Source organism: Nothobranchius furzeri, chromosome 13, assembly GCF_043380555.1.
Source record: "Nothobranchius furzeri strain GRZ-AD chromosome 13, NfurGRZ-RIMD1, whole genome shotgun sequence".
In the NCBI taxonomy this organism is placed as follows: Eukaryota; Metazoa; Chordata; class Actinopteri; order Cyprinodontiformes; family Nothobranchiidae; genus Nothobranchius; species Nothobranchius furzeri.
This window is the reverse complement of record NC_091753.1, coordinates 20,888,961-20,902,721: the sequence shown is the minus strand read 5'-3', so window position 1 is coordinate 20,902,721 and position 13,761 is coordinate 20,888,961. Positions and strand designations below refer to the sequence as shown.

The 13,761-nt window shown below is 41.6% G+C and overlaps 1 protein-coding gene across 16 annotated transcripts in view; it reads right to left on the bottom strand.

The window, feature by feature from the left end:
- Positions 1–13,761, bottom strand: part of phldb1b (pleckstrin homology-like domain, family B, member 1b) — a 143,278-nt gene that overhangs the window by 104,760 nt on the left and 24,757 nt on the right. For 15 of the 16 annotated variants that reach the window (XM_054742918.2, XM_070543373.1, XM_070543372.1 and 12 more), the window contains exon 2: positions 7,358–7,457. In XM_054742918.2, coding sequence (XP_054598893.2) covers positions 7,358–7,417 — 60 coding nt within the window. In that variant the 5' untranslated portion in view covers positions 7,418–7,457. Of the gene's footprint in view, positions 1–7,357; positions 7,458–8,305; positions 8,414–13,761 lie in introns of those variants that run through there. The other variant, XM_070543374.1, reaches the window with a different exon arrangement.

Sequence of the window (13,761 nt, the reverse complement as noted above, 5' to 3'; positions counted from 1 at the left end):
TACTGAGCTACGTTTCTGCTACAAGATACAACTATGATAATATTTAAATGTTCCTTTTCCTGTGTTGATCCATCACTTTTACAGCGAGGTCTGGTCGGATGTCTAGGTGATGGTTATGTCCGTAGCTTTAAAAGTCAAAGGAACGTTCAGTAAAAAGACAGGGTTCGATTCCCTGCAGCGCTCTGCTAGTCATGAGATGTAAAGCTTTAAATCTCCACATAAAAGCTTTTCAACCAGAGTAACAAGTTAAAAAGATGAAAACAATCATAAGAATAAAAACCACAAAGAACAGAAACAATTAATTTAGAAATGTGTGTGCGTGTGTGTGTGTGATCATCCTTCTCCTCAAAGCTCTGCCTGAAGCAACATGTGCTGTCAGCTCAACATGGGGGGAGGTGGGATGTTACCATAGTAACAGCTCTTGTAATTACCAGACATTAGGCTCCTGGGGGCTATTAAGTATGCTCTCATGTGTACTTGTTGGCACAACCTTAATATGAAACAAATTCTGCTTTTCAGTGATTTGGTTTTTGCTGAATTACTCCCAAGGCAATGTTTTATGCAAAACCTTCCAGAGTTTGGAAACACGTCATGAATGAGTTCTAAGTTTAAGGAACATTCTACATATGTGTTGCACACAAGTAGAACCCTGCAACAGATGCTGTTTGTGTAAGCCACTGGAAAATTGCATGACAGAATTTAAAAAAGTTGTTAGATTGTTTTTAAGACATGAGAGACCTCACCCGTGGTGATAAAAATATCAGGGATTTACCTGTTTTGGTCCTACAGTATTTGGTGAGCAGCCACACTGCAAAAAGTACACGCTACACACATACCAATTTCACTGCAGGACGGTCCCCTGGTCAGACAGGAAATGTTGCAAAATCTCTCTAAATCAAATTTGACTTCTAAGAAATCAGCCTTCTCTGTGGCCTAGTGGTAGAGTGTCTGACCTGGCACTGGCAGATCGGGGTTCAAATTCCTCAATCAAATCAATCAATCAAAGCTGTATTTATAAAGCGCCTTCCGCAACCCTGTCAGGAAGCCCAAGGCGCTGAATTCCTGTTGGGCAAGGCCGGATTAATCATATGGGCAACTGGGCAATTGCCCAGGGGTCCACGAACTCTAAAGGGCCCAGGCCCAGGGCAGCAAGGGCACGAGCAAAATACTGTATCTGTAATCTCCCGCTTTCTATTAAACTAGGGTGACCATATGTCCTCTTTTCCCAGGACATATCCACTTTTCACTCACTGTCCGGGGCGTTCGGGGGTGGGGGTGGGGGTGGGTTCTTGTATAAATGTCCGGTTTTTCATCCAGGAGCAGGGATCGAATTATTGGGGAGCTGGATATCCTACACATCCAGGGAGAGCTGGAAAAAAGGTTTCTACCTATATTACATCATTCGTGGACTCTCAGCGTACCGGGGGTGCACTCCAGGAAGCTGCGTCCAGCGCACGGTCCATTCTCAAAGTGGCACGACCAAAAAACTATAATTAACACACGATCGTTCATGTCCGCACATGTTCTCTATTTTCTGTCTTATTTGTGCCTGAAGCACTCTGCTTCACCATCTGTGCTGCTGTGATTTCACCTCACTGACGCAGCATCGAAACGCGCTCTCCGCTTTACGGTCAGGAGATCCCTTTGATCTGCTCAAAAGTAACTGATGAGGTGAAAAAGTAAGAATCCAGGCAGCAGATTTTCTGGAGAGTTTAGAGGAGATGCAGGAAGATGAGAGACAGACAGGACAGGAAAATAGTTAAATAAAAACAAGAAAACAAAGTAAAATGAAGGTAGATTTATCTCCACTACACATTTTTATCTGTATAAAACAAGTTCTACACATGTCATATTTATACATCTGATACAGTTCAGATCACCTTCAACACTCAGTCACACACAGGGCCGTTTCAAGGCATTTTAGGGGCCAAGGCAAAACAGGACCCCCCCCCCCCCCCCCATAACTGGGCTCCCCAGAAGCCTCTGTGTAATTCATACCCTGTCCATTAGTGTTAGTTATACAGTGTTTATAAAAGCCCCTCAGACATCGCTGACATGTTCTAATGTTATCAGATGAAAAACTAACTTATCAGACATGCTATCTCATCTGCTTCTTTTCTAAACTTGTAAAAAGTAAAAAAAACCATCTGAAAGCCACTATTTGTGGATTCTCTGAAAGTTTCCATGGAGTGTGGGACAACATATTTTTTCATTGAACCTATCGTCTAATCTCACAGCTGAAACAAGCACCCTTAATAATCTGTGCACAGGAAGAGTACTGATGCTGTAGTAAAACAAAAGGTATAATAACTTCTTATTAATAAAACCTTTTGGCAGTACTAAAGCAGAAAAATGATATTTTGCAATAAATATGCTAAATATTCACATATGAATTGTTTTAGAGCCCTTTTATTGGCAGAATCTGATATTAATTTTAGTTCTTACAAAAAATGGGTCCCAACGTGGTTTGTGTGGTGTTGCCATGGTGTGTTGCACAGATACCCTGTCCTCTTGTTTGGAAATGGAAATATGATCACCCTATATTAAACAAACTGTCCACCGGGGATTTTGCGCTGCACAGAGACGCTTCGCTGCCTATGACTTTGAACGTCAGTTGAGAGTCAGTCTCATGCAGACTGACCAATGAAGAGAGGGCCTCAAGTTAAGACCCTCTCCTCATTGGTCAGTCCACACGAGGTGGGTCAAAGGTTACCCTGAGCGGGTTACGTGACGTCCAGCATTCAAGTATTGAGTATATTTACTGCATATTACAGTAAAATATTCTGTATGTGACCATATTATGGTGATCCTTGGGTTGTGATGATGGGGGCCCTTTAATATTGTTGCCCAGGGTACAACAAAGTGTTAATTTGTCTTCGGGGCAAGGGGAAGTGACTTTTACAAATCTATGAAACCTACTCTCATTCACTAGGGGCAGGCACCCAGAAGAAAGCAAATCCTGATTGACTTCCATGTTAAAAAGGCCAACTTCACAGCAAAATTATACATGTTTACAGCCTGGTTCAAAAAGACATTTTTGTCGGGATGTGAGAAAATATCAATATGGCAATCTATCGTGATATTTTTTCCTGCGATGTTATATCGATATTCAAATGCTGAGTATTGAATTTCTGGAAAAATTTACGTGCAAACATTTGCGTATTTATTTTCTTTTGGTGCAATTCAAACTCTGACATAGCAGCAGTGTGCAATTTTTTTTGTTTTTGCACCATTGAAATGTAAATTCCTCTATTATGGTTCAGATACTTCAGTTTAAACATATTACGTGTCAGTTTGGACTGTTTATTGAATTTTCCTACAACAAGGTCAGTCAAAAATATCGTCAATATCATCTGGCTGAATGTACTGCAATATATTGTGATATATCATGGTCTCCCTGTATCGTGATATGTATCGTATCACCAGAATTTCATCAATACACATCCGGTTTAATAACTCTAGTTTACAGTCATGATAACTCTGAGGGAGGTGAATTTTTTGTAACTCTTCTGTTTAGGTGTAAATAAATGGATTTTTTCTCATGAAATGACTTATTTTCACATGAAAACCTAAAATAATGTTTTCCCCTGCTTGAAAATAGGCACTGTCTTGGTATCAAAATGGGTCTTTAAAATTCACAGACATCATATGTGAAATGTATATATATATAAACTTTAGCTTCTCTTCTTTTTAGTTTGAAATGTCTGAAACATTTCTGTCCTACAACTGCTGGGTTTCCTTTCATTGAGTTAATGAACTCAGTGCACTGATAAGTTGGTTCAATTGAAACGTTTACTTTGTGAAGTGCTTTGAGATGACTCTTGTTGTGAATTGGTGCTTTATAAATAAACTGAATTGAATTTAATCTTGTGTGTCACTTTTGAGTCTTTCACAGATTTTATTTAGAAATAAGACACAATCACTGACTTAGCGTCGCGGCTGGCTAGCTAGCTAGCTAGCTGTATGTGTGTGTGTGTGTGTGTGTGTGTGTGTGTGTGTGTGTGTGTGTGTGTGTGTGTGTGTGTGTGTGTGTGTGTGTGTGTGTGTGTGTGCTAATGGGATTATCTGATGGTAGTGGCTGTTCAGTAGAGTGGAGTCAGGCCTACAGGAATAGATGGGAGCTGTCGGGAGAGCCAACCCTGCTAGATGCACACTGATTCATCTGCTGTGTGCTGCTGCTGCACCCACGTGGCACTTTGAGCAACAGCTCGCTCCTCTTTCACAGTGATGCTCTTCAGATACGTCTTTTACATTCTAGTTAACTAAGAGGACATTCATATTTCTCTAAAACTGCTGTTTCCTCTCAACATCCTGTCTCATGCAAAGAAAGCAACAGCAGATTTTAATTCTTGGGTTTATGTATATTTGACATTTAAAGCATGGTGTTTAACCTCAGATGAGCAAATTTCCTCATTAGATTGTTCAATGTAACAAATCAGAACCAAAATGCAGCAGCAGCGTCTGTGTGATCCTTCAGGTCTCTCACATGTGAACTAACATCCGCAGCTGTCAGATTTCACATTTGACTCTTGAGAAGAGTTTAAGGTGGACCAGAGGATCAAACCAGCTCTCCACCACCATGATGAGGGTTGGTGGGAGCCGTGCATCGTGGGTACATATCTCTCCTTTGGTCTATGTCCAAAGCAAAGGTTTTTAACAAGCTGTTTTCTTTTTGGACACAAGAGGCTTTTTCCTGTCAGCAGATTATTTATATAAACAGCAATCTTCTAATTGTGCTGTCATGACCTTTAACCTTTACTGTTCTACCTGAGCCCTTTAGAGCGTGAGAACCTGCAGGCTGTGTCTGAACATCTGACTGGAGAGGACTTGCTGGGACGTTCACTTCTAAAGGACTATGCAGAAATGTTTATTTCCCTCTTTCTCGGTTTCTATTAAAGTTTAAAGATTTAATAGATTTTAGGAAAACATTAATCACATACAAAAACACGGATGATGTTCTAAAACTGTTCTCAGAAATAAAGGGAGGTTATAACCTGAGAAGGGAATTAAATATGAAATATAAAGCTAGAAACAAGTATTTGTCATTTTACGGAACAAAACTGAGGAATTAATAAAACTAATATAAATATGATGCAATGGAAACAAAGAACCAGTTTTTTCCACCAAATATGGACAAAGAGGAAGCAGCTGTTGCATAGCTCTGATGATATGTTATTACCCATACTGTAGATGAGTGATTTTAATTTAGAGGTAGAAAAAAACAAGTCGAGCTTCATTCGACTGCTTTTCCAACAAATTAAAATTGTCATTGAAATTACTAATTTGTTTGAAATTACTTTTTTATCTTAAAGTGGGCTGCATGGTGGTGCAGTGGTTAGCACTGTTGCCTCGCAGCACGAAGGTTGCAGGTTCGAAACTCGGCTGCGACCTTTCTGCGTGGAGTTGCGTTTTCTCCCCATGCGTGCGTGGGTTTCCTCCGGGTACTCCGGTTTCCCCCACAGATCACAACATGCCGTATAGGTTATAAATTGAAAGTCGACTTGGATAAAAACGTCTGCCAAGCGAATAAACATAAACATAAAGTGCCATAAGAGGCAGTACCAGTAAAACCTTACCAGCGGATGGCTCTTAGGGTCAAAAATCCCTGGGAGCGCAGCGCACCCCCCAGCAAAATAACAAGCACACCAGGCTCGCCTTCATCATGAAGAGGTAAATGTGTAAAACAACGTTTGTAAATGGCATTTGTTTTGTAACCAACCAGTAAATCAGTAAATGTGTTTTGTCCTCACGGGCTTCCGTAGAAGGAAACATGGTGTATAATATGGTGTCGTCCCCAATCCCAATACTTGCACTTCCACCTTTGCGCCCTTCAATTGCACGATCCAGGGGTCCGAGTGAGTAGGGTGTCCCGATCCTCAAGTGTGGAAGTTGATCACGCCCCTTTTGCACTCTTGATCAGTGCGGGTATGGGTGAAGTGTATTACCCACAATCCATTGCTGCGGGAGAAAAGGCTCATGTTCCTTTTCTGAAAATATGTGTTTTCTAATTAAAGTAGTTCATCTTAGGATGAATATTTGTTGCTCTAAAACTTTTACACAAAGCAGCAATAATTGCAAATTTATTTCAAATAATTGTTTGATTGTTTGTTTGGAAATGTTAATAAAGCTTTTTTTAAAAAGCATCACAGCAACCAGCATCCCGGCATGCTTTGCAATTGATGACGCAATACACCCTGTCCCAGTTCACGATAATTTGCACACTTGTGAACCACGTACTCGAAGCCTTACTGCACACTTTGCTGAAGACTGCAGGGCGCCGCGAGTGTTGAGATTGGGCCTCAGACCCACTCCCGTGTATTTTGTGCTATATTTTTATGGTTATATGTGACGAAGCCACCAATACTTTTCACACATGGGCATCACTGAATTCATTTTCAACAACATTTTTGATTTGCTTCCAGAGATTATTGATAAAAACTACAAATTGCCCTTATTTTTTCTGTTTTTATTACTTCTGTCTGTTTAACCCTCCTGCATTGTCAATGGGGTCGGATGGACCTCAGTTGTATTTTTATTTTTAAGTTGAATCTTTTTAAGGGGTGCATCACTTCTCCCCTGCCAAGGCATAAACTTTAAACCCTGTTAAGCCACCCCCTGTCCTGGCGGGGTCACCTGATAGGAAAATGGAAGGGTTAAATATGGATTGCTGCTTGCACTTTGATCGATGCAAACAAATAAATAAATAAAGTTTGTGTGTAAAATGATGGACTCTGAGTAGTTTGTAAAGGACCTTTTAACCCTGCCAGGTTGACTTTCTCCACTGGTATTGTGTTAACACACACCTTTGTGCTCCAGAGCATCACACTGACTAATCATCTAATAAATAATCAGGATATAGAATTTGTTTCCTTGTTAGTTTTCTGTAGAGGTTCAGGGAATTCTTTCAAATATGTTTATTCTGGCAAAATCTTAGTTCAAGAAAACACACACACACACACACACACACACACACACACACACACCTCCTCCCAAAGCCTGATAGGATTATCAAAGGCAGCAGGTGGGAAACAAGCATCTCTGAGTCGGTCTAATTGCTGCCAGACTCAGAGATGGTCACAACACACTGACATAAGTCGTCTCAGTGGCGCTGTCCCATCCAACCTGCAGACTTTTCGCTGAATTTAAGGAGAGATTTCCCGTCAGTAATCTGTCAGAGTTACGCTGAGCCAGTTTGGAGAATAATCACATGAGTGAGGCAACTCTCCATGCAAAACAGAGAAACGTAAAACTACATCATCCCTTCAAATTCCCCTCTAACACACTCGCACACACACACACACACACACACACACACACACACACACACACACACACACACACACACACACACACTGACCTGTAACACCTGGTGAGTTACCCGTCCACACTCAGACATGTTCATGTTTAAGCGGTCCATGCCCACTGAGCTGTCCACAGCTCCTTGCGACACGAAGATCCTGTGACAGGAAATGACAAAACAGACACGATTACTAACGGATCATCATGGGAGATCTCTTCTCTGCAAAGGTCAGAACACAATCTCAAACCAAATCAGACAAAAACCTTTCCAAATCTTCAGAAATATTTCCCAACAACAATTTTGGATTCTGTGTCAGTATTACTGGGAATCCCCTTCTCCATCCTGTCTACATACCAGTACATCAAAGGTGTGATTCATGCTGTTAGCACAAAGACACAAAACAGATGGTAGACAGAGGAAGACACACACACACACACACACACACACACACACACACACACACACACACACACACACACACACACACACACACACATCGAAAGTTCACACATTCACAGGAAATTAGCCATGTTGACAACTCTTATATCCCCCAGCCACCATAAAACACACACACACATGTGTGTGTGTGTGTCCACAAAATAAAAGTTAAGTTAGCTCATGTCTGAGTCCAGATTCTCGGGAATACTCAGAAAACCAGAGAAAAACTCTTATGATGATTTATGAAGCACATGTTTGTGAAGTAATCACGCCGGAAAACATAGAAAGCAGATAATAATCCCAGTCCCAGCAGCAGAACGGACCAAACGTGTGCGTGTGTGAAGGATAGACGCTATGCTTCTGATGTTGTCTGCCCTGAGGATAAAAAAAACACTCAGCTCCATCCTCATGTTTTCTCTCCCTGCAGCGTGAAGTCAGTGAATCACTGAGCTGCTGCTAAATCAAACGGAATAGATGAAGAGAGTCTGAAAACTTCTGCTTCATTAAAAAAGGTTTTTCCTTTTCACGACGCATGCGAGCCTCTCTGTGGCTGTAAATGTGGTTTACCTTTCTCCAGTTGTCTGTGCTCATCGCCTCCATGACAAAGAGCTGCTCCTGCCACACTAAATCCTGTCAGCCTGACTGACCAGGACACGCTCAACACCACCGGGTGACTTCAGTGCTGTTTCTGCAGTGCTGCTTGTTTCAGTCAAACAGCCTGATCCCTGTTCTCTTTGTCTGAAGCTACCGGTGCAGCAGAGCCCCCGAACCGCCGCTCTGGGGGTCAGACCTGTTGCTGCTTGCTCCAGCAAACTCAAATCTGCATTCCTGAATGGCACCGCGCAGGAAGCAGAGTGTGTGTGTGTGTGTGTGTGTGTGTGTGTGTGTGTGTGTGTGTGTGTGTGTGTGTGTGTGTGTGTGTGTGTGTAGCATTAACACTATATCTCATCAACCAACTGACAGATTAAATGTACCTGTTATAGATTAGTGATGGAATTTTTACTCATGGCTAAATATTTCAGATATCTTCTACAGTTGATCAGCTCAATCTGAGGGCTTTAATCCCAACACTGAACAAATCCTTTTCAGAATAAACGAACTCACTAGAAACAGATGCTACCACTCAGAGCTCTTGTGTTTCGTGTAAAGTTCAGAGTGAGATTACGTCTGCTGGGGTTGGAGGGACTACAGATTATATGGTTTGTTTGCACCTCTGCCTCAGGCTGTTTTCCCTGCTGATTAAGGGGAAAGCGTCTAATTTTATATCCTCCTTACTACAAATACACACAAATAGGAATGTTGATAACCAGCTAATCTAATAAAAGAGAGATTTGGCAAAATACAAAAAGTTTTTTCATTATTAATTCTAAGACATTTGGTAAAAAGAAAAGAAAACAGTCTCCCTGTGATTTAATCATAAGAGGTTTACTGCACACACCCCAGAGTGACATAATTTTTATACTTTATTGATAATTGGTGACTCCAACCTCAACAACCTTCTACCCATGTGATCATTGTCCCTCCCCTGGACATGTCCAAACCATCTCAGTCTGGTCTCCAAAACATGTTTTGAAAGTTCTCGAGAAGCACAAATTGGCTTCCAGCCTGCTGCAGAAATTTTATCGCTCACCTTCTGTCATACTGTTTAATGGTGTGGTATGGCAGCTGCACCAAGGTGCAGAGACTTTTTTCTTTTCGTGAGGCTCAAGAGAGTAGTCGAGGTGATGAAGGAGACCATCAGCTGCCCTCATCCCTCCCTGACAGAGATTTATACCTCCCACTGTCTAAGTAGAGCAGATCATCCTGGCTTTGAACTGTGTCACCTTCTGCCTTTGGGTAGATGGTACCGATGCATCACATCTAGGACCAATAGACTTAAAAATAGTTTCTTTCCAAAAGCTGTAACAATGCTGAATTTGCATGAACCCAGATTGATCTGAGCATTACATGTACATGCTGCAACAGGCAAATGTTAAGCCATGAAATCACCACCCTGCACATTATAACATGTTTATTTGATCTTTTGTCTTTTATCTTTGTTTTTATTATCTTATATCTCTCATTAGAGAGATTAGTGAATTACTATTTTAATCTTGTTGTATGCTGTATATCTGCGATGGACTGGCTCTATGTCCAGGGTGTACCCCGCCTATTGCCCATTGGCCGCTGGAGATAGGCACCAGTCCCTCCGCGACCCTACGTGGACAAAGCGGGTTCAGACCATGGATGTATCGATGGATCTTGTTGTATGCTGTACAGTAAAGGTATTCTAGGAGCTGTCCCCTTGGGGGCACCCTTGAGTCACCCACACACACACACACACACACACACACACACGCACACACACACACACACACACACACACACACACACACACACACACACACACACACACACACACACAAAATGCCAGTGTTAATAGATCATATTAATGTTCAGTCGAACCATATATTGATCTTGTTTAGTCAAAACAAAATTGAAAAAATTAATTGGAATAAAAAATCCAATTTATGAGTTAAAAGAATAATCAGAATTAAAAAAAGACGTTTCTGCTGCTCACCATTTTAAAAAAGTTTCTACCTCCATAGTTTTTTTGTGAACACAGCAACAGCATTAACCTAAAAGAATAATTTTTTAAATACAATTTGGAATAACATTTCAAATAACAAATGTATGTTTCTGAAATGTTTGTGTTCATAAAATTGAAGTTAAATATTTTGGATACGTACTGTTTTTTCAAATTAAAACGAATAAAGGAGCAATACATCACCATAGGCTAAACTCTCCTAGAGTTACCACAAGGACCATTTGGTGCACCACCCCAAAAACTTCTTTGGCCCCATATGGCCACCCCTATTAAAATTTTCTGGAGGTGCCCTTGGATGGACTCATTCTTGATCCTATCCATCCTCGTCATTCCCAAAGAGAAGCTCAACATCTTGAGCTCGGCAACCTCCAGTTCTTTAAACATCTTTTGTATTTTCATTCTGTGTTTTTCTTCTGAAGGCATTTTTAAGTTTGTTTTTTTAAAACAGAGGAAAGTTTTTTTTTACCTTGCTGACAGTTTCGATCACTCCTGGGATCTTCGTCAGAGCTAGCTGCTAGAGAAGGAAGTGACGTCGCTATTAGCAGCTAGCTCTGATGAAGATCACAGGAGTGATCAAAACTGTCAGCAAGGAACAAAAAAAACCTTTCCCGTGTTTAAAGAAAGAACTTAAAAAAACAACCTCCAGTTCTGTCTCCTGTCTTGTCCTCATGGACACTGTCTCTAAACCAGACAACATGGCTGCTCTCACTACTGTCTTCTATACCTCTCATTCTCGCTGAAACTCTTCTCACACCCAACACTTTTCTCCACCCATTCCAACCTACTTCACCTCTTTTCCACCCCCTGCTGCTTTGGACCTTAGAGTCCTCTACCTTCTTTACTTCTGCTCCTGTAACATCGCCCTTCCACACGCGTCCCTCTCATTTACACACCTTTTCTGTCTTGCTGTGACTAATCTTCATTCCTCTAATTTCCAGTACATATCTCCACCTCTTTAGCTTCTCCTCAACCGTCACTGTGCTCTCACTGATGATCACTACAGTATCATCTGCAAACATCATGGTCCACTCAAACTCCTGTCGAACATCATCTGTCAGCCTCTCCATCACTAAAGTAAACAAGAAGGTGCCCAGAGCCCATTTTTAATTAAATGTCCCTGCCTCTTCTGGAAGAGCGTCTTACCAACAGCCTTTATGTCCTTTTTGCAAAGTCTACAGCCATTTGTGCATCTCCGTTCCTATCCTGGATACCAAACCTGCCCACCACTTCCTCATCATCTCTGTTCCCTTCATTAAAGAGCAGTAATTCATGCTTGATTCCTGTTATTCCTTGTACCTTGGTGTTTCACAATCCCACCTCTCACGTCTACAGTTGGTGCAGAATGCTGCTGCACGGCTGCTCACTGGGACAAAAAAGATGGAGCATGTTACTCCTGTCCTGGCCTCACTGCACTGGCTGCCTGTTCGATTCAGAATCCAGTATAAGGTGCTTTTCTGGGCTTAAATCTCTGCATGGCCTTGCTCCAGAGTACCTCTCTGAGCAACTGTTTTTTTATTCCCCTGCACGGTCTCTGAGGTCGGCTGACAGGATGCTCTTGGAAGTCTGAAAAACAAGACGCAAGCTCAGAGGTGACGGGGCTTTCTCTGTAGCAGCCCCTAGGCTCTGGAATGCTCTGCCTTTGAACATTAGGTCAGCCTCTTCACTGTCTGGGTTTGAATCTCTTTTGAAAACCTATTTTTATGATTTGGCGTTTAACTCAGCATGAGAGCCTTTTTGGTGTTTTATTAGTGTTAGTTCTTGAGCTCTGGTTTTTATGCATTTTTATGTTGAGTATTGTTTTTCATGTTTTCAATGTCTGTGAAGCACTTTGGTCGGTTTTATGCTGTTGTAATGTGCTGTACAAATAAAGTTGCCTTGCCATTTAAAGGAGTGACAAGAAAAAGTCCCAAAGATGTTTACATTTGCTGATATTACTTTTTTTCTCAGCTGACATGTGCAAATCCTGCTGAAGAAGTTGCTCACAAAGTGTGTTTCTGTCTGAAAGGAGAATTTACAGTTGAGCCCAACTTCACCTCATGACTCTTGTTTACTGCATTTCTGTGGTTTCTCTCAAAACAGCATGCCCTTAGCTTGTGTGGTAATGTCTTATTTCTCCATGATAAAATCCTGTTTTGTGCTCATCTGTATTCTGTATCTGATAGTGTTCCAACATAACAGCCAGATACACACTCCGAGTTTGAGCCAAACATCCTCCTTGTGTTGCGTGCTGGGATGCAGAACAGCACACAAGCATCAGTAGCTGTCAAGTAGCTCCTATAGTGCACTGAAAATGAAGCGAGGGCTCATGTGAACAGTCAACAAGATCTGTTACCAGACCAATATTTGGTCAGATGACCAGATTTATCAGCTCTGACTCATTAAAACACAGAAGAGTTTGGATATTCGATCAATGGTTCGGGGAGGTCAGACCCGTGTTAACTACCTCAGGATCAGAACACAAAACCTTCTTCAGCCTAATCCTGAAACTCACACTGCGCCCTACGGTCTTCTGGGAAGTGCACTTGGAGGAAGTGTGCAGTAAGGCTTTGAATGTGTAGTGCACAAGTGTGCAAATAGTTGCTGAATTGGGACAGGGAGCATTGTGTCATCGACCACAACGCACACCGGGATGCTGGTCGCTGTGCTACGTTTTTAAAAAAAATCTTTCAAACAAACAACCAGATAAAATTTCCTTTAATTGATGTCCACATTAAGTCTTTGTCTAACACATTCAGAGCATTAATAAATATCATTAATCTTCCTAAAATGAACTTCTTTTGTTTGAAAATACATATTTACGAAAAGGCACTTGTGGGTGATACCCTTCACCCAAATACGCATTGATGCGGACTTGGACAAAGTGTGGATCAAGGGTGCAAAAGGGGCGTGGTCAGCTTCCGCAATTGAGAGTTGGTACACATATGCACTTGCACCCCAGGATGGAATTTTGCAATTGAAGGGCGCACGGGTGGAAGTGGGAGTATTGGGACTGGGCCTTCCTGTGTTTACTTCGGTCAGGGTGTGAATGACTGACCAATTGATGTGTGACTGATGTGTAATAATGCACCTTGGGGGGTTCCAGGACTCTAGATTGCACTGCCCCCAAAAAAAAGCCATTTACCATTTATTCAAATGAACATTTTCTCATACAGGAGGCTCAGAAATAGTCCTGTCAGTGTCACGTTGCGAGCCAAGAGGAGGTTAGGACCCAAAGATGCAGAGATTCCAGATGACACAGGGTTGGTAGAAATAACGTAAAAATCCTTTATTAAAGAATAAATCCAAAAAGGAAGGGAGCCAAAAACCGAAATCAAAAAAGTCCTAATAACCAAAACCTAGAGATATCCAGAAACCGTAAGAAACCAAGAGACACCAAATCTAGAGAGGTGAACGAGACAAGGGTGACACAAACAATGACCCAACAACACACTGAGAC